This window comes from Leptodactylus fuscus, chromosome 3 (genome assembly GCF_031893055.1).
Source record: "Leptodactylus fuscus isolate aLepFus1 chromosome 3, aLepFus1.hap2, whole genome shotgun sequence".
Lineage (NCBI taxonomy): Eukaryota > Metazoa > Chordata > Amphibia > Anura > Leptodactylidae > Leptodactylus > Leptodactylus fuscus.
The window spans coordinates 177,702,962-177,721,545 of NC_134267.1; the positions used below are offsets into that span (position 1 = coordinate 177,702,962).

General features: G+C 40.5%; 1 protein-coding gene across 2 annotated transcripts in view; it reads left to right on the plus strand.

Annotated features, from left to right (window-relative positions):
- The window catches only part of TRPC1 (transient receptor potential cation channel subfamily C member 1), a 56,374-nt gene that overhangs the window by 7,827 nt on the left and 29,963 nt on the right, over positions 1-18,584 (plus strand). The window contains exons 2-8 of one of the 2 annotated variants that reach the window (XM_075268843.1): positions 5,251-5,405; positions 7,161-7,235; positions 7,458-7,559; positions 8,918-9,120; positions 13,091-13,222; positions 16,019-16,214; positions 16,564-16,900. In XM_075268843.1, coding sequence (XP_075124944.1) covers positions 5,251-5,405; positions 7,161-7,235; positions 7,458-7,559; positions 8,918-9,120; positions 13,091-13,222; positions 16,019-16,214; positions 16,564-16,900 — 1,200 coding nt within the window. The remainder of the gene's footprint in view (positions 1-5,250; positions 5,406-7,160; positions 7,236-7,457; positions 7,560-8,917; positions 9,121-13,090; positions 13,223-16,018; positions 16,215-16,563; positions 16,901-18,584) is intronic. The other variant, XM_075268844.1, reaches the window with a different exon arrangement.

Here is an 18,584-nt window from a genome sequence, read left to right on the forward strand (position 1 = left end):
AATGCTATTTGATTAAATACACTGTCACATAAGTCATACATAGAATCTCTTACTTTTTTAATGAACTAAACAAATAACCGCATCAATACCAATACAATTTGCTTAAGGATGGTTCGCCCGGTCATAAAAGGTGTCTTCTCTATTGCTGTGTGTAGGCTCTATGCACACTGACCCATTCATCTGTATGGGTCCATACACATGTTGTATATAGCTATATTGTCTATATATTGTGTAAGCCGATGGCTGGTCAGGTAATGGAGGGGATGTACATCTCACCCAGACTACTAAGGTGGGTGAGATGAGAAAACTCCAGGAATGTTTGTTCTCAGCAGACAACTTTCGTCTGCTGAGCATTTTGGTAAATGGTCAGTATTGGGCTGGATTTTTAGGAATGACAGGTAGGTTGGTAGTGGGACCTGTCATTCCACCCCCCTCCAGTCCACACTTTGGGGATGCTCCGGCAGAGACTCAGCTGCAGAGAGGCTTAAGAAGCCAGCTCCAGCAGCAACACTTTGGCATAGCTTGGCTGGAGAGTGAAAGAGAGAGGTCATATTTTTGGAGCTGTGTCCTGAATGACTCAACTGGCTTTTGATCTCTGTGATTCTAGGTGAGGTAACCTATTCTTTGTTTAGTTAGAGCCTAGCCGGGCAGGGATTTATTTTTATATTGTTTCCTTTTGTTGCTGCACTACCTTTTTGAGTGAAAATAAACTCTACCTTTGTTTTTGGACTAAAGAATCTGGACTTTTGTGTCTAGCCACCCCACCTAGCAACCCCAGACACTGACAATCGTTTGAGCAAAACCATGGGGACAGGAAAAGAAGTTATGGTCACCATTGTAAAGATTATCAAAACGTTCTACCAACACCGTTCCCATGGCAGTTCCCATGTCTGAATGTTTAGGTTTTTTTTTTCTTTTTTAAATAAAAAAATAAATTGAGCATGAAATAAAATTTTATTCTAAATAAATAATTATTGTTTGTTTATCATGGAATTATATTTGCATATTCATTTTGCAATTCCTCAGTTTTGCTATGCTCTCTCATCAAGAATAGACCATCGTAGAGTGGTGACATTATTCAGGAGCAAGATACCATTATACTGTGATAATATACTGATAATAGAACATTTCTAAGGATGATTGGTCTACCTGGTGGGTGTGTTGTTGGTCCTTGTAGTTTTGGGAGGTGATATATAAGGTGATAATTATGCACACTTGGATCTGTGATGAGTAAATAATCTTTCTCTTTCTTAGTAAAATTGCCTTGAGAGATAGTATTATTTATCACAGCTTGATATATATTAATGAATAATTTAGATGGATCAATATCTAAACAATTCTTGCAGTCAGTGTTCAAGAGTATGTGGTTTACTTCCCTTGGGTAGGTAGATCCATCTTGCACTATCTAGCCACATCCTGTCCTGAGCTTAACCTCTTAAGTAAAGAATGCTTATTTAGTCCAACAGAGAGATTAACAAAGTTTATTAATTTATTGATATAAATAATTTTGTATGTATGTATGTAACCTGATATCAGTGGGCTAAACCTAAGACAAGATATGTCAACTTTAAAGTGTAAATATTCCCTTTTTTTGTTATTGTGTAGGTAGGTTTTTATAGTATACATTATTAAAACCTTTTTTTTTTGTGGATAAGACGTTGGAATAGCCTTTAGAAAGGCTATTCGTCTCTTACCTTTAGACGTGGTCTCCGCTGCGCCGTTCCTTAGAAATACCGGTTTTTACCGATATGCAAATGAGTTCTCTCGCAGCGATGGGGGCGGGCTCCAGCGCTGAAACAGCAATGAGGGTGTCCCCACCGCTGCCAGAGAATTGTCTCCAGCGCCGTCTCCTTCTTATTCCGCAACGTCATCTTCACTGTCTTCTTCCGGCGCAGGCTCTTAACTTCTAGGTGTCGGGCCTTGAGCAGAGCAGACTGTGCATGCGCACAGGCCATGGTAAAATGGCTGCTAACAATACTGTGCAAAAAAGGTTTTAATTGTAGAATCCATTTAACCTATCTACCTTTCTTTTAGCAGAAAACAAGTTCTAAAGTTCTTCCTAACAACCTAATAACTAATGTCAGGATCTGGGGTTGCTAGGTGGGGTGACATAGACACACAAGTCCAGTTTCTTTTAGTCCAAAACAAAGGTAGAGTTTATTTTCACTCAAAAAAGGTAGTGCAGCAACAAAAGGAAACAATACAAAAATAAATACCTGCCCGGCTAGGCTCTAACTAAACCTAGATTTCCTCACCTAGGATAACAGAAATCAAAAGCCAGTTGATTCACTCAGGACACAGCTCCAAAAAATATGACCTCTCTGTCAGCTCTCCAGCCAAACTCTGCCAAAGTGTTGCTGCTGGAGCTAGCTTCTTAAGCCTCCTTGACGAGGAGACTCTCTGCAGCTGAGTCGCTGCCGGAACATCCCCAAAGTGTGGACTGGAGGGGGGTGGAATGACAGGTCCCACTACCAATCCTACCTGCCATTCCTAACAATCCAGCCCAGTACTGAGCATTTACCAAAATGCTCAGCAGACGAAAGCTGCCTGCTGAGAACAAACACTCCTGGAGTTTTCTCCTCTCACCCACCTGAGTAGTCTGGGTGAGATGTACACCCCCTCCATTACCTGACCAGCTATCGACTTACAATAAGCATTGCTATTAAGATCTGGAAATACAACAACATAAAGTGACACCTCCCTTTGACATTTGCTATAAAAGTACTGTATATAAAAGCAATAAAAGGTGAAGAGGGGTCAGATCTTCCTAGATATACTTAGTTACTGCGTTGCTAAGGAGAACTGTAAAATTTATTTTTTGTTAAAAGAAAGTACAATAGGTTAATAAAGTATATTACAAAAATCTTCAAGTGAAGATTTTTTTTCATAAAATACATACAAACTGCTGTTCTAACAGTAAAATAGTGATTCCACCTGCGCTAGTCTCTAAAATCTCAGTTTAATAAACAGCCTGCTAATCTGAAAAAAAAATCTCCATTCATTAAGTGGGATTTCTTTGCTCACACCCAATAAACAGTCTTGCAGCCTTCAAATCTAAAAAAAAATATCCAGTTTTTAAGGTTTTTTTTTACCTGATATACATACAAACTGTCACCTTTTTAACAGCACCTCCCCCCCAAAAAAAACCCCAACCAATCAAACTTGCTGACTGATACATTGTTATTGTAATTCTCACTGACCAGGCATCCCTTTTAGTGCTTTGCTATTTTTCTTTAAATGTTTTATATAAAATAAAAAATAGAGATACAAACAGTTTCAGAACTGCTTCCAACCACTAAAGAGAATAATGTTCATAGATTTCTCCAGTGCTTTTAAGACCATATAGTTAGGGCTGCTGAGGGCTGCTGGCCCTTGTTGGAGTGTACCACCACTGCTCCAACTAGATCCTAGACTATGTTACAAACTGACCTCAGTATGTGAGAGCTCAGGGCTGTGTGTCAGACACCATCGTCTGTAGTAAAGGGGCACCACAAGGTACAGTTCTTGCCCCTTTCCTCTTTGCACTGTACACTGTGTAATTCAGCACACTGTTAGCTTTCTACCAGTATATAATTCCACTGATCTCTGAGAATAAGAAAGGTCCGCCTTGAGCAGTGTGCAGAAAAATTACTAGAAATAAACAGGGAAGAAGGTGGGGAAAGGAAGAAAAACTTGTGCAAGAATGTAGGTGGCAACAGCAACACTACTTCTGGTTTTGATGGCACCGTCAGTCGCTGCAGGACTTTTTTTTCTTTTTGAAAAGCTAATTCTTTATCACTATCAACTCGGCTCACAGTCACAAATTTGTCTCCTAAATAACATGAAGCCCGTAGCACATATAAATTATGAAAACACACTAAGTTTTCTATAAAACCATTGTATTTCAGTAATATAACCACCATGTGTGTAAAAAAAAAAAAAAAAAAAAACAACTATGGGCAAGCTCATTTCCCCAAAAAAGGGTAATTTTTAGAGCATTTTAAATGTAAAAATGCGCAAAAGCGAGTATCAGCAGAGTGTATGGCTAAACTCAGGGTTTGTATCCACTACTTACCATTCATCTCTCATAGACATACATGTCACTTTCCCTTTGACATAACTTTGGATAGCTCTGTAAGGAAAACACAATTTAGAAAGCTAGAAATTGGATAGGTAGTTTCCTAGGAGCTTTGACAGTGTTCCAATCATCCTTCTATCCCTGCAGTCCATCAAGACCCCTTCTGCCTCCCCCACAAATACATCAGCTGAAGCGTGAGACTATGTCTTGGGGCAGACTTCAAATGGCTCTCAAATGGGCTGCATTTCTCAGCTCTAATAAAATAATCCTAATAATGAGTTTATTGATCCCAAAGTGAAATTACACCATAGCAATAGCTCCCATGAACATACTCATATAAAACATGCAATACAAATAATTGCCAAAAATAACAAAATAATAAATAATCTCTATTAGACCATAAAAAATAATTTACAATCCTACACAACTTCCTAAGCTGCCATATATGACTACTGAAAACCATCTCATATAATGGATGCAATGGATTCTGTAAAATTATCCCAGATTTATGTAACCACCAGGATTGTGTGTTCTAGCCCTGATTCAACAGGAGATAAAGCCAATTGAAGATGCAGTAAGTATTCAAGCTGAATTTTAGCTTTAGTATGCCACCAGAATCACAATTCTAGTTGGCATACAGCCCAAGATAGTGCTGCGAGTTGCAAGGACATAGCTGGGATCCGCTGGTGACCGAAATAACACCGGTGTGGACATATGTCCTCCTGTTCCAAATTATAGGAGTTGTAGAAGAGTTTTCAGTCACTTGATTTACACACGGAGTACCCATTTTCTTTTGTGGTCACGATCCACTGCCAGAAAGACTGGCATATCCAATGGACAGCAATATGCAGTGACCCCAAAAGAAAATGGTGCTCCGATATGGAATACAAGTTGAATTTTACCGTAGCAAGACTACTTTGACACAAGAAATGTATTTTCACTATGACACTAACCACATCTAACAGAATAACAGTATATAAGTGGTTTGAAAGTGGTGGACACCCCGTATAAATGTGCTTACACAAACCATTGCTTTCTGGTGTCACTTTTCACCATCTATAGATCTCCGCGCCTATGAAGCACTCAGCTTGTATTTTTTTCTTCCTAGTATCTTTCAGTGCTAATTGTTCTCACTACAATTCTTTAAGTGCTAGTCATGAACTAATGTTCACTCGGTATGTCTTCTGTTATAGGTGACTATTATATGGTTAAAAAGCTCCTTGAAGAAAACAGCTCAGATGAATTAAATATTAATTCAGTAGATGTCTTGGGAAGAAATGCTATTACAATATCCATCGAAAATGAGAACTTGGATATTCTACAACTTCTTCTGGACCATGGCTGTCAGGTAGCTCTAGCTAGAGTTAACATATGTATTTGCGGCATATTCTGTATGCCATTTCATGCATGCATTTTCTCACCCCAACCTGCTGTGACTTTTTTGTGCCCATGCATATGGGCCAATTCATCATGAAAAATATATTTTTTACAATTATCCTGGAAGTTATCCTTTTCTGCACGGCAGCAGAACAGATATCTGGAGCTTCCCCTTTGCTGTGCAGATTTCCTAGCTTAGGAGATCTGGGGCTTATTTAAGCCCCAGATCATCTGTTTGTGCTACTCTAATCCGATTGGATCACTTTGTTGCTATTTTCAGTCATTCAGTTTCTCCATTTCCCACATGTAGTTAACATGTATACCTCAATAATTTTCTGAAACAATATTTATGTAGGACACAGCTGCATTTTGAGCTACTGGTTTTGATACCATAGTTGTATACTGAGGATTGTCATAGTTCAGGGATCAGCACCCTCCAGCACTCCAGCTGTTGTGAAACTATACTTCCCAGCATGCACACTTGCTCGAGTGTTCTTTGAACGCCCACAGAAGTGACTGGAGCACGCTGGGAGTTGTATTTTTACAACAATTGGAATGCAGAAGGTTGCTGATCCTTGTCATCTTGTCATAGTTATTGCATGCCAGGTCAGTCCATGCATATATCTTGATTTTCTGGTGGTGAGATGCTCAATATAAATTAGCAGGTAACATTTGCCAGGAGTACTCTCTGAGCTGTCCAGTCAATGATGAGGGTTATTACTGGGCTAGGCTACAGATTTCATCTTTGACTCTTTCTTAAAGGGGTTGTCCCATCTCAAGGATCCCATCTATACTGGTAGCTTATGTAAATTGAAGACTTTTCCTAAACATATTGCTTTAGAAATGCTACTTTGTTTGCCTGCTATGTGATCTTATTCCTCCCATTGATTACACAGCGTTGCTATAACCACGGACCTGTAGGACAAATGGCATAACTTACTCACTGCTCTTACCAGAAGGACAATCAATTCAGCTAATTACAGTTTGCTTACAAAGCCAAGTCTCTTATTTCTCTATGTAAACACACTGAGTCCATGAAGCATCTTCATATTATCTGATATGCGTAAGGATTGTGATAATTCTCAGGCCCTTTCAGAAAGAGGGAGCGGGGGGGGGGGGATACAGGAAGTGAGGAGGAGACTGCTGAAATAGTGAGATGGGACTACCCCTTTAACGGTGCTGACTTGTAGCATTTACTTCAACTATATAGCTGCCAAAATGAAAACTGACTTGATAGCATATTAATATTAGTGATAGTAATATATGACATTGGCCAGGAAGCGAGTCATGCTCTTATTACTGATCCCTTGCTGACCCTGTTTTTACACTTCCGTGTTCCCTACTAGACCCTGTACTTTCTGCTCCAGTGATGACATCACAGCAATGTCTCTGCTGCAGCCAGTCACTGGCTCTAGCAGGTTACAGCAGCACCCAGAGATTCTCTGCGGTACTAATGTAACATCATCGCTGGACCAGTACAGAGACAGGCAGGGGTGGGTAAAGCATCAGAACAGGAGCAGAGGTGGATGGGGATGGTGAATATCTTGTCTTTTATTATAAATTATGTCCAAAAAGCAACCCTTTCATATCCAGTTCTAAACATAGTCTCTAATCATACAGTGTGTACATCATTTTGCCATTATGTTTATTCCCCCCATTTCTCATTGTGTCTTCCTCTCTTTGTTCATCTCTCATCCATTATCTTCTCTTGTCACGCCTCCTCAAGTGTCGCCTTATATGGGGTAGGAGGTGGTCTCCTTTTGTGAGCCCTGATGATGTCAATGATGTGGAGGGCTCTTGGGTAAGTTTTAGACGGGTGTTCTTTCTTACTTTTTTGTACCACACATGTTTTTCTGGGTACTTTATCCTTTTGCTTCTTAATGCCCTTTGTTTGATTTGGTTTATGGGGACCAGTCTCGCAGTAAGTATTAGGAAAGTGCAAGCACTGATACTGAACTGAAAGATAGTTTTTATAAAGTCATGGACATCACTAATGTAAACACCTAAATATTTTATTTTGTAGTCCACAGATGCATTGCTGGTGGCAATAGACTCTGAAGTGGTGGGAGCAGTAGACATCTTACTGAATCATCGTCCAAAATGGTCTACAAGGCCAACAATTGTGGTAGGTGCTGACCAGTGCAGCTCACTGTATTCTGTTCCATAGATTCATGCTGATGGTGGCTAACAAGTCTAAGGCCCCTTGCGCACGACCAAGTGTGCTTCCGATGAGAGCCAGAGTTTGCAGTGAAATACACTCTGATGACATACAGAGTGACATCCGAGTGCATTCTGTTACACATGTATGGTGGCTGCCGATTCATACTCCGATTCATCGAAATGCAATGGATCGGAACCCCATAGACATGTATACATAATGGAATGCACTTGGATGTCACTCCAAGTATTCATCCGAGTGCACTCCGCTGCAAACTCAGACCCACATCAGAAGCACACTCAGTCATCTGCATGGGGCCTTGAACAGTTCTGTGCAAGTTAGAATCCAAAGTTCTATATTATATTGATAAAAAAGAAAAAGAGAGCAGCAGCAGCACTGTGAAGGAATGGGGGGCAACCAGAAGTCCAAAGAATAAAAATAAAAACAGAACTCTAAGGATTAAGTGAAAAAATGTGATTTATTTACCACATCAGCAATGTCTCAGCACTACAATAGAGCTTTTTGGATATTGGATATGTGCTATGAATGAATATTTAGAATAATGGGGGGTATGAATTATTTACATGGCCCTTACAAAAATAAGAGTAAGGGGGCATTCACACTACGTAACGCCAGCGTGTATCACAGCCGTACACGCCGGCGTTACAGCAGGGCTGCCGAACACTTCCCATTCATTTCTATGGGAGCCGGCATGCGAGCACTCCCCATAGAAATGAATGGGCTGCTTCTTTCACTGCGAGCAGTCCCATTGAAGTGAATGGGAAGTGCCGGCGTATACGGCTCGCTCTGCTCATGCCGAGTCGTACACGCCGGCACTTCCCATTCACTTCAATGGGAGTGCTCGCAGTGAAAGAAGCAGCCCATTCATTTCTATGGGGAGCGCTCGTATGCCGGCTCCCATAGAAATGAATGGAGCTGCTTTATACGCCGCTTATTCTGAACGTGTTTTACGTTCAGAATAAGCTTCAGTATACGTAATGTGAATGCCCCCTAAAAACTGAAATTGCAAGTAGGAATTTGTCACTTGTGGATCATCTCAACATAGGATGGAAGCCATGTGTTCTTCAATTCTGTGTCAAGGCAATTTTCCTTGATACAATACATGACATTTCTAGTATTGACTATTTGTCAATTGTTTTGGCTGAGTGTAATATCTCTGACAAATTGACAGATTTTATAGCATTATTATGTTTTATTGTACCAATCCACTTAAGATGGGGCAGGCAAGCATATAGTATTATTCATGATAGACTTTTTTTCTCCTACTGAATTTTATGCTTTTTAACATCTGCTTCAAATTTCAGAAACTCATGGAGCGTATACAGAATCCAGAATATTCGACAACCATGGACGTGGCTCCTGTTATTTTAGCTGCTCACAGAAACAACTATGAGATCCTGACAATGCTCTTAAAACAAGACGTCTCTCTTCCAAAACCTCATGCTGTAGGCTGTGAGTGTACCCTATGTACAGCCAAGAATAAGAAGGACAGTCTGAGACACTCCAGGTTAGGACTGCCAACAATGAATAGTAGATACAGTAAATCTAATGGCACCGGTCTCAGGATCTTTGCATACAGTTGGCTCCTAATAATAATACTATCATGATAAGTCAGCTTTAAAGAGGTTGTCCCAATCTCTGGGGGTCCTAAATGAGGGACTTCTGCTGATCAGTTTGAAGGTCTGTGGCGCCCATGCAAGTACCATGACCCCATGCACCAGTGGTGTAACTATAGAGGAGATGTAACTGGACTCCTAGGCTAAAGGAATTCTGTAGCTGCATCAACTTGTCTACCCTGATAGAAACCCACGTACTCATTCATGCAGCCCCCTCTCCTATTGTCTGCTTGTTACCGCCATGTCTGCTGTCCGCTATTTCTCAGTTAGAGCCCAGAATTATAGACAGTACTCTGAGTGTATATAGGTAAGGAACCCAGAGGAGCTTCTACGTTTAATAATGTTGCTCCAAGTGCTTATGCTTGGCTGCTACTGGGTCTACTGTCTGTTCTGGAGTTGTAGCTTAAAGGGGTTGTGCCATTATGTACATTTATTCCATATCCAAGGGGAAGGGATAAGACTCTACTTGCTGGGGGGCCTGAATGCCGGGTCTTCCAGTGATCAGGAGAAGAGGAAATGAAAGTTCCTCTAAATCTTCCTTGTGAAAAGAACACTAGTGCGCTTGCATGACTGGCGTTCCACTCACTTCATAAAAGTGAATATGGGATAAGTGTCCCTAATGGTATAACCCCTGTAGTCAAATCCCCAGATTATGGCAATTCTGTGTAAGCAATTTTCTAATTTGCAGCTGCATTCTGGCAGGATAAATGATGGTGGCCAAGAAGGGCAAACTCATTAGACGATCAGTAATTGGATGAACTTGATCACCATATCAATCACAAATTCAATTATTGCATTTCCTCTGCATCCCACATGGTCTATGGCAACACAAAGGCTTTGGGACCCAGGTTGCCAGCCCAGGACAAGGTTCTCGAAACAGCTGCACTTGCAAAATAAGGTGAAGCTGCACCCATTGAATTGGCGTCTCAAAGCTCTGACTAGATAAGCAGACCCAGTCAGAGTTTGGTAGTCATGGCAAAAGCGATGGTGATGAGCAGTGGTGCACTGAAGAGACTGATGCACACAAGTAGGAGAGGCAGGAGCATGGATACTGGAATTCCTAACAATGGCTTTCTAACCCATAGGGAGTTTATATAATTGTATAGATGCAACAGTAGAATTGCTGCATTATATAGTGAGTGTCACTTACCCATATGTGGTATGCTTGTCACGCACTCTCCTCCTTTTTGTCTATTAACAAATTGAAGTAAATGAACAAAAGAGAAATCTAAATCACATCAAAATTTGGTGTTATCACCCTTTCAAGGAGGAATCCTGAAGCTGATGGATATGGCTGCCTGATCTCAACATCATCCAGTCTGTCTGGGATTACATGAAAAGACAGAAGGATTTGAGTAAGACTACATCTACAGATGGTCTGTGGTTAATTTTCCAAGATATGAAAGTGCACCTAGAAGAATTGAGGCTGTTTTGATGGCAAAGGGTGGTCACACAAAATATTGATATGATTTAGATTTCTCTTTTATTCACTTAATTAATCTAGTTAATAGACAAAAATAAACTATTAACAATTGTATTTTTTAAAGCATTTATACTTTGCATCCTTTTTCTCCCTCACCTGCCTAAAAATGTTTCATGTTGTAATAGAAATCAGTGGTAGCCGCATGGTTTTCAGTCACATCCTGGCTGTATCATAGTCAATTCTTTCCCTAAATAAGCACACCCCAAAAATTTTTAATCAGGTAGTACATTAGTAAGGCACATGGTGTAAATAACATTTAAAAATTATCTTCTCCATTCTTGTCTGACCGTTTACCATATGAGCCCCAGACAAACTGTTTCCCATTCAGCAGAGTGAGGCAGGTGGTCATCAGAGGAGTCAGAAGTTGGATACTGCAAAGGGAAGGAGGGAAGGAGCCCATATGCCAATAAGCACTGTGGCCTCTTCAAGGTGTCGGACCCTCCTGATCTTTTAATGCTGAACTAGCCTTGAGGACAGGTCATCAACCCTTTAACTCCTACCTGAGATCCACTGTATTATTACGGCTGATGGCTACTTTGTAGCATAGCTACTGGGTGTCCGCTGTAAATTACAGCAGAGACCCAGAGTTAATGCCCACAATCACAGTCCACTCTGATAGTGGGCATTGCTAAGTGTGAACCCCACCAAAGTATTAAAAGTGCTCCTGGGGCTAGTCCCAACCAGCCCTATACCTTTACCATTGCAGGGTGCTTCACACAAGTTGAGATGACAGGAGCCAACCTGTTCCTTTGACAGCCGGGAGCCTTATAAAGGGTCCAAGGCTTGTCATAGGAATATTACTATTGTGGGTGGTCTATGACCAGCCTTATTAATAGTGCAACAGATCTCTGTATTGGAGTCTATCAGACTTGCACTCTAACAATTGTAGGTTAAAGGGCTAGGAGGAGGCTAATAAAATAGTAAAAAAAAAAAAAAAAATTAGTAAAAGAAAGGTTTAAAAAAATATTTAAAAAAAATAAAAAAATAAAAGTTCAAATCGCCCTTCTTTCCCTAGACTACATATACTGTCTACTAATAAGTATTTGGACACCCATGCAAATGAAGATATCTGCGGTGGTGATGTACGTCACCCCTTCCGCTGTTAAATAGGAAACAGCACTGGCATTAGTGCATTGGCATTAGTCGCATTCAAGATACCACGAAGTGCAGAGTTGTCCGATTTCAAGAAAAGGGTAATTGTGGGGTACCACAGAAATCGTTGATCCTTAAGGGACATAGCAAGCAAACTGAATTACCCAATATCAACAGTGACCTATGTGATTACGATGTAGAAGGTGAACGGTGATTATCGGAATGTGCCCTGATTCGGCAGACCCCCGAAACTGGGAGATAGAGACTGACGAGTGCTGGCCAGAGAAACCGCACCCAACCGATGGCTCACATACACCAGGAGTTTCACCAGGAATCCGGGAGTATTGTGTCGCTCAATACCAACAGTAAGGAAGCATCTGCTGGGGTCTACAAACTATTGAATATGAATAAATGTGGTTTTTCTATTCTTACACAGGTGTCCAAATACTTATTAGTAGACAGTGTATAAAACTGAAAAAGTACTGTGAAACACATAAACATTAAGCATCCCTGTGTACGAAAATGCCCGCTCTACAAAGATATAACAATATTTTTCCTGTACATTGAACAAAACAAAACTGAGAAATGGAATAACTAAAAAGACCCACAAAAAAGACACCCTATTCATCCCCGTACACAGAAATATAAAAAAGCTATGGGTGTCAGAATATGCGACTTTAAAAAAAAAAAAAAAAAATAAAAAAAAAAAAATGGGGGAAATCTTTGGATTCTCGTTAACAGGTTAAAATGTCAATAAAACTGTATACATTTGGTATCCTTGGAATCGTACCGAAACATAGAATACAGATGACATCTGATTTTGGCTGCACAGTGAATGCCATAAAAACAAAGTCCTTAAGAAAATCACACAAATGCACTTTTTCTCTAGTTCCGCCACATTCCGATTTTTTTTCCAGCTTTCCAGTGTATTGTACAGAATAATAGATGCTATCATTATGAAGAACAATTTGTCGCGCAAACATTAAGCCCTCATATGGCTCTGTGAATAGAAAAATAAAAAAGTTACACCGCCTTTAACGAATCAGGGTTAAGGGGATATCGTCACTCCTTAGGGAGAGACCACCATGTAGGTGTGTGGAGTCTTATTAAGCCATATGCGCTCCACTGTGAGGGATCATGCGAAGAATATGCAAATCTGTCTTCCATGATGTAAATAGGAAGACTTTTAACGAATCAGTCAATTTCAACATCAACTACATATGGTGTAGAACAATCTTCATATTCTACGACTTATCAATATGTGGTATTATTTTTTTTCATTGCAGGTTTCGTCTTGATATATACCGATGTTTGGCCAGTCCAGCCCTAATTATGTTAACTGAAGAAGATCCTATTTTACGTGCATTTGAGCTCAGTGCAGATTTGAAGGAGCTGAGTCTTGTGGAAGTAGAATTTCGGTAAGAAAAAAGAATTTTCTCTATTTTATGCAGAATAAGTAAATAAGGTTGAACTCTGTGGGGACCCACTGAAAAACAACTAAAACACTTTTGGTAAGTTCCATGTACACATTTCAAAGTTTTAGATTTTTGTAAATGTATTAAAATATATTAATCTATATAGGTAAATTTGATATCGCCATGATCGTTCCAACCCAATGAAAATATGGAACGTCATTTTTTTACCACTCAGCAAACACTGTAAAAATGAAGCTCTAAATTTATTCTTTATACATGGAAGTTATAGTAATGGATTCTCTGCTTAAATAATGACCTCTTATTCTTATCATTTATCTTCATTACTACAAACTTCGTACTCCTCCTTGGCTACAAATATCTGTGGCTAAAAATACTCCTCAAAAATAGGGAAAGGAGTATTTTTAATTTTTAAGAATTAGTGGGAGTTCTGATCAGTACTACAAAAAATGATATATTGTTATTCTAATCTTAACATCTTAGAAGTGTTGTAAATTTTATCAATTACGGCAAGTAGTAGAGCACAAGTGAACCTTTTCACCATTCTACATTCCCCATTCCCTATTTCAAAGGTAATCTTCTGGTCATTCCACTCTAACGTTGGCTAGTCTGTGTTATTAAGAGTGTTATTAAATATAAGTGTGTTTATTATCCCTTCACTGTGACACCACTGTGTTTATTATCCCTGTAAGTGACATCACTATGTGCATTATCCCTGTACTGTGACCCCTGTAATGTTTTTATTAACTCTGTATAGTGACCTCACTGTTTATTTGTTATTGTTGCTTCACTGTGTTTATTATGTCTGTACTGTGGTATTTTAGGGTAAGTTCATGCAGTGGAAAATTAAGTGGAATTCCTCTTAATTTTCTGCCTCCATGCTCCACCCACAGGCTGCCTGCAATCGGATGCCGATGCAGTGTATTGGCGTTCTGTTGTAGTTTTCTGTTGCTACTTAGGTCCAGATGAATGGGCTTAACCAGTAGGGAGTCTCGAGTCATGGAATTCATGACAAAATCTAGTAGGATTCTTATTTGCTCTCGGTCCTGATACGATCGCTGCAACCCATTGAAAACTATGTGAGGCAGTGTCTGGGCGGAAAGTCTGTGGCAAATTTCTACATATGATTGTACCCTTATTGTGCATTCACACTAAGTATACGCTGAGCTGATTCTGTACGTAAAGCACGTTCAGAATCAGCGCGTACAAAGCAGATCCCATTCATTTCAATGGGGAGCACACGTATGCCGGCTCCCATTGAAATGAATGGGATCTGCTTTGTACGCGCTGATTCTGAACGTGCTTTACGTACAGAATCAGCTCAGCGTATACTTAGTGTGAATGCCCCCTTAGTGTGCTTATTATCCCTGTATTGTAACATCTTTGTGTTTTTTATCATCTGTTTTATGACAAATGATAAAGGCAAAAAAATCCTTTAAGCCCAATGCAACATTTCAGCTCTCTATGTTTCCTTATCAGGTTAAAGGGCTCTATCACTAGGAAAAGTCATTTTTAACTAATCACATCCTTGCATAGCCTTTAGAAAGTCTATTCCACACTTATATTTACTATGTAAATTGCCTCAGTGGTTTCTGATACATTGTGCACTCCTCTCCTGTTGTTTCCTATGGGAGGCTGCTGTTGCTGCTGCTGATGACTTCCTGCTTCCTGTTTGCACACACATAGGAGATAATAGCAGATACAAGTGCTGCTGTGAACTTCCTGAGCTGGCTGGAAGCTCATTAGCATATGAATAAAAACGGACTTATTCAGAAACCACTGAAGCAATCTACATACTAAAGGTAGGTGTGAAGTAGCATTTCTAAGGGCTATGCAAGCATGTGATTAGTTAAAAATGACTTTTCCCAGTGATAGAGCCCCTTTAAGGCCCCACGTAATGGGCCTCAGCAAAAAAGCGATGTGGGCAAAAACGAGAAGGCAAGGCATCACGTTTTTTCTTGCAGCACTTTTCACAGAAAGTCCACTGAGGTTTCCTCTGTGGACTCTCTGCTTCAATTATACCTATAGGGACACTGCCAGTGTTTCCATAGTTATAATTGACATGCTGCGATTTCCAAAAACCATGACAGTTTTGGAAATTGCAGCTTGTCCACTGCACATATTTTCTTTATGTGAACCTAGCATTAATAATTAATCTTTCCCATGATAGCACAAATTTAGATAAAGAAAGTGTCGCAGGGACACAAAAATTTTCAGGTTGAAACTTAACACAATAATGAATAGTTGTAATAATGTTTTCATTTAGGAAAAACATTCTGTAAGGGAGATTTATTAAACATCCTCAGGACAGGTTCACATTTGCGCCCGTGCATGCTTTAGCCAATCCAGCTGAGTTTCCGTCTTCTGCCCCGAGAAATTGGACAGGGGACGGAAACCCGGCGGTCAGTTTTCAAACCCATTCAGGTGAATGGGTTTGAAAAGTGAGCGCCCATGAGCGTTTTGTACATGTCCGCAGGTAAACCATTTTTTTTAACTGGACACAAAGTCATGCGTGTCCGATTAAAAAAAATCGGTTTCAACGTGGACAGGTTCCAAACGCTCACGGGTGCTCACTTTTCAAACCCATTCACTTGAATGGGTTTGAAAACTGACTGCCGGGTTTCCGTCCCCTGTCCAATTTCTCGGGGCAGAAGACGGAAACTCAGCTGGATTGGCTAAATCGCGCACGGGCGCAGATGTGAATGCACCCTAAGGCTTCAACACATGCAAGGACATCCTAAGTGCCAACACTCATTTAACACAAACCTCTGAATCTTCCAGGAACGATTATGAAGAGCTTGCTCAGAAGTGTAAAACCTTTGCAAAGGATTTGCTGGCTCAAGCCAGGAATTCCAGGGAGCTGGAAGTGATCTTAAATCATCAGTCCAGCGATGAACCAGTGGACAAGAGAGGACTTCTAGAAGAGAGGATGAACCTTAGCCGGTTAAAGCTGGCAATCAAGTACAACCAAAAAGAGGTAAGTATATCTGACAAGAAATGACATTGAAGAATACATTAAAATCCACACAGCGGTCCACAGCGGATACACAGACCTGTCCCGTGTATCCCTAGCCTCAGAGATCTCTTGTGAATTGCATCAGTTTTGTTGAATGTTACATATAAATAAATGATAAATCTGAGAAAATGTTAAAGTTACCATAGGAAATACATTTAACTTGTATGCAAGACTTCTGCACCCACTTCTGCGAGGGGCTGTTCATCTTAATTTGTGCTTCAATGGCTAAATATATGTATATAGGTCATTTACACCACACTGAACAATTTCAGGGTGAATTCTAAGATATTCATATTGTCTTCTATTCTAGTTTGTATCACAATCCAACTGTCAACAGTTTCTCAACACAGTCTGGTTTGGACAAATGGCGGGCTATCGAAGGAAGCATACCTGCAAGAAGATATTGATCGTGCTAACTGTGGGAATTTGCTGGCCAATCCTTTCTCTGTGCTATCTGCTGGCCCCAAAGTCACAAGTTGGACGCATGATCCACACACCTTTCATGAAATTCATCATACATGGGGCATCTTACTTTACTTTCCTACTACTTCTTAACTTATATTCCTTAGTCTACAATGAAGATAAGAAGAACACTATGGGTCCAGCCTTGGAAAGAATAGACTACCTGCTTATCATATGGCTTATAGGTAAATTATGAGTTGTGCATGTTTTATTTTAAGATTGATTTAGACTTGTACAATAGCATTTCTGTTTAATGGATTGTTCATCTATTCCTAAATCGTCAGGATAATTATGTAATTTACCCATTGATGGAGTTGAGAAAAGTGAAGACTAGGGTTGAGCCGATCTTGACTTTTCAGGATCGATTTTAAAATTTTTAAAATCCGATTTCCGATCATTTTTCATTCGAACCCGATCTCGATCCCAATTCCGATCCCAATGCAAGTCAATAGGATTTTTTATTAATCGGAGATCGGATTTTAAAAGCAATCCTACCCCCTGGTGTCCACTTACCTCCAGAGATGGCTGGTCCTGTGCCCCATGCCTTCATTCTTCGCCTCACTGCTGCTGCTCCACGCTGCTCTTCTCTCTTCGCTGCCTCCTCCCTGCCAGGTTAGGAGAGTGTGGGCGGGTTAGGAGAGTGTGGGCGGGTACTAGGAGGGGAGACATCATGTCTCCCGGCCCTGTACCCGCCCACACTCTAAGCCACAAGCCCCGCCTACCTAGCGCTTTGAACACTAACCTGGGAGGCGGGGCAGCGAGGCAAGAAGAAGGAGGGCACTGGAGCAGCCATCTCTAGAGGTAAGTAGCTGCTAGAGATTTAGTTTAGCCTTCCATTCGAATGAATGGAGGCAGCCGGCGCGCAGGGGGTTAAGGCTGTGTGTCGGCTGCTTCCATTCATTCCTATGGAACTGCAGCGGAGCCTTCACACTGAATATACATTGTATACTCAGTGTGAAGGCTAAGCAATGCATTGTGGGAAAAATCACCGATCTCGATCCCATATAAAAAGATCGCTCAACCCTAGTCAAGACATGCCTGACTCCGTTACAAGGGTTTACTTAAGTCTTTACTTGTCTGTGGTGTTGTAAAAATTGTGTAGCATCTACTGTAGCATGCTTATAGACTTCTGTTGTGCAGGTGTCTACCAGAAGAGTGTCCTTTAGTCATTTCTTTGAAAGCTTTAAGTTTGGATACCTTTCATTAGGATTTTGAGAGATGGGCTGCCAAGAGACAAACTTTGACATACACCTTTTTATGATGGAGGTTAATGGAAAACAAATGTATGGGGAGCTGTTTGTTGCTGTATATGTTAGACCCTTGAAGGCCAAAAAAATTCCCCTTTCAAGTGAACCTGACACATTGAACATGGTGTCCCATCTGCGGGCAGTATGTTATAGAGCAGGAGGAGCTCAGCAGACTGATATATAGTTTAGTGAGAAAAAATTCAGTATATCTTGGCTTTTATTAAATTTTATCTCTGCTCATGCTGGACTTAGGAGTCCAGTGGGCGGTCATACTCCATGTTTATATCTGTATGTATACTCATTCAGGGAAGGCTGTCACTGAGCAGGACCGCCCACTAGACTAGTTGTGAATAAATGACAAGTTATACCGAACCTGTTCTCATGAAATCTATAGATCATCTGCTCCTCATGCTCTATAACAATGAGGACTGCAATGTGACAGATTCTCATAGACAGGATTTTAGAGAGACACTTCTCCATTTTGCCTACCCTACTTGTGGCCAGTTCCTCCCACCTTGGCTGGCTTCAAGGTACAATGATGTTTCTGTGGATATCCCATAAATTTCTAAAGTGGGCACTTTAAATATCATGTTTTCCCCCTTAACCATAATTCCTGCAGTAA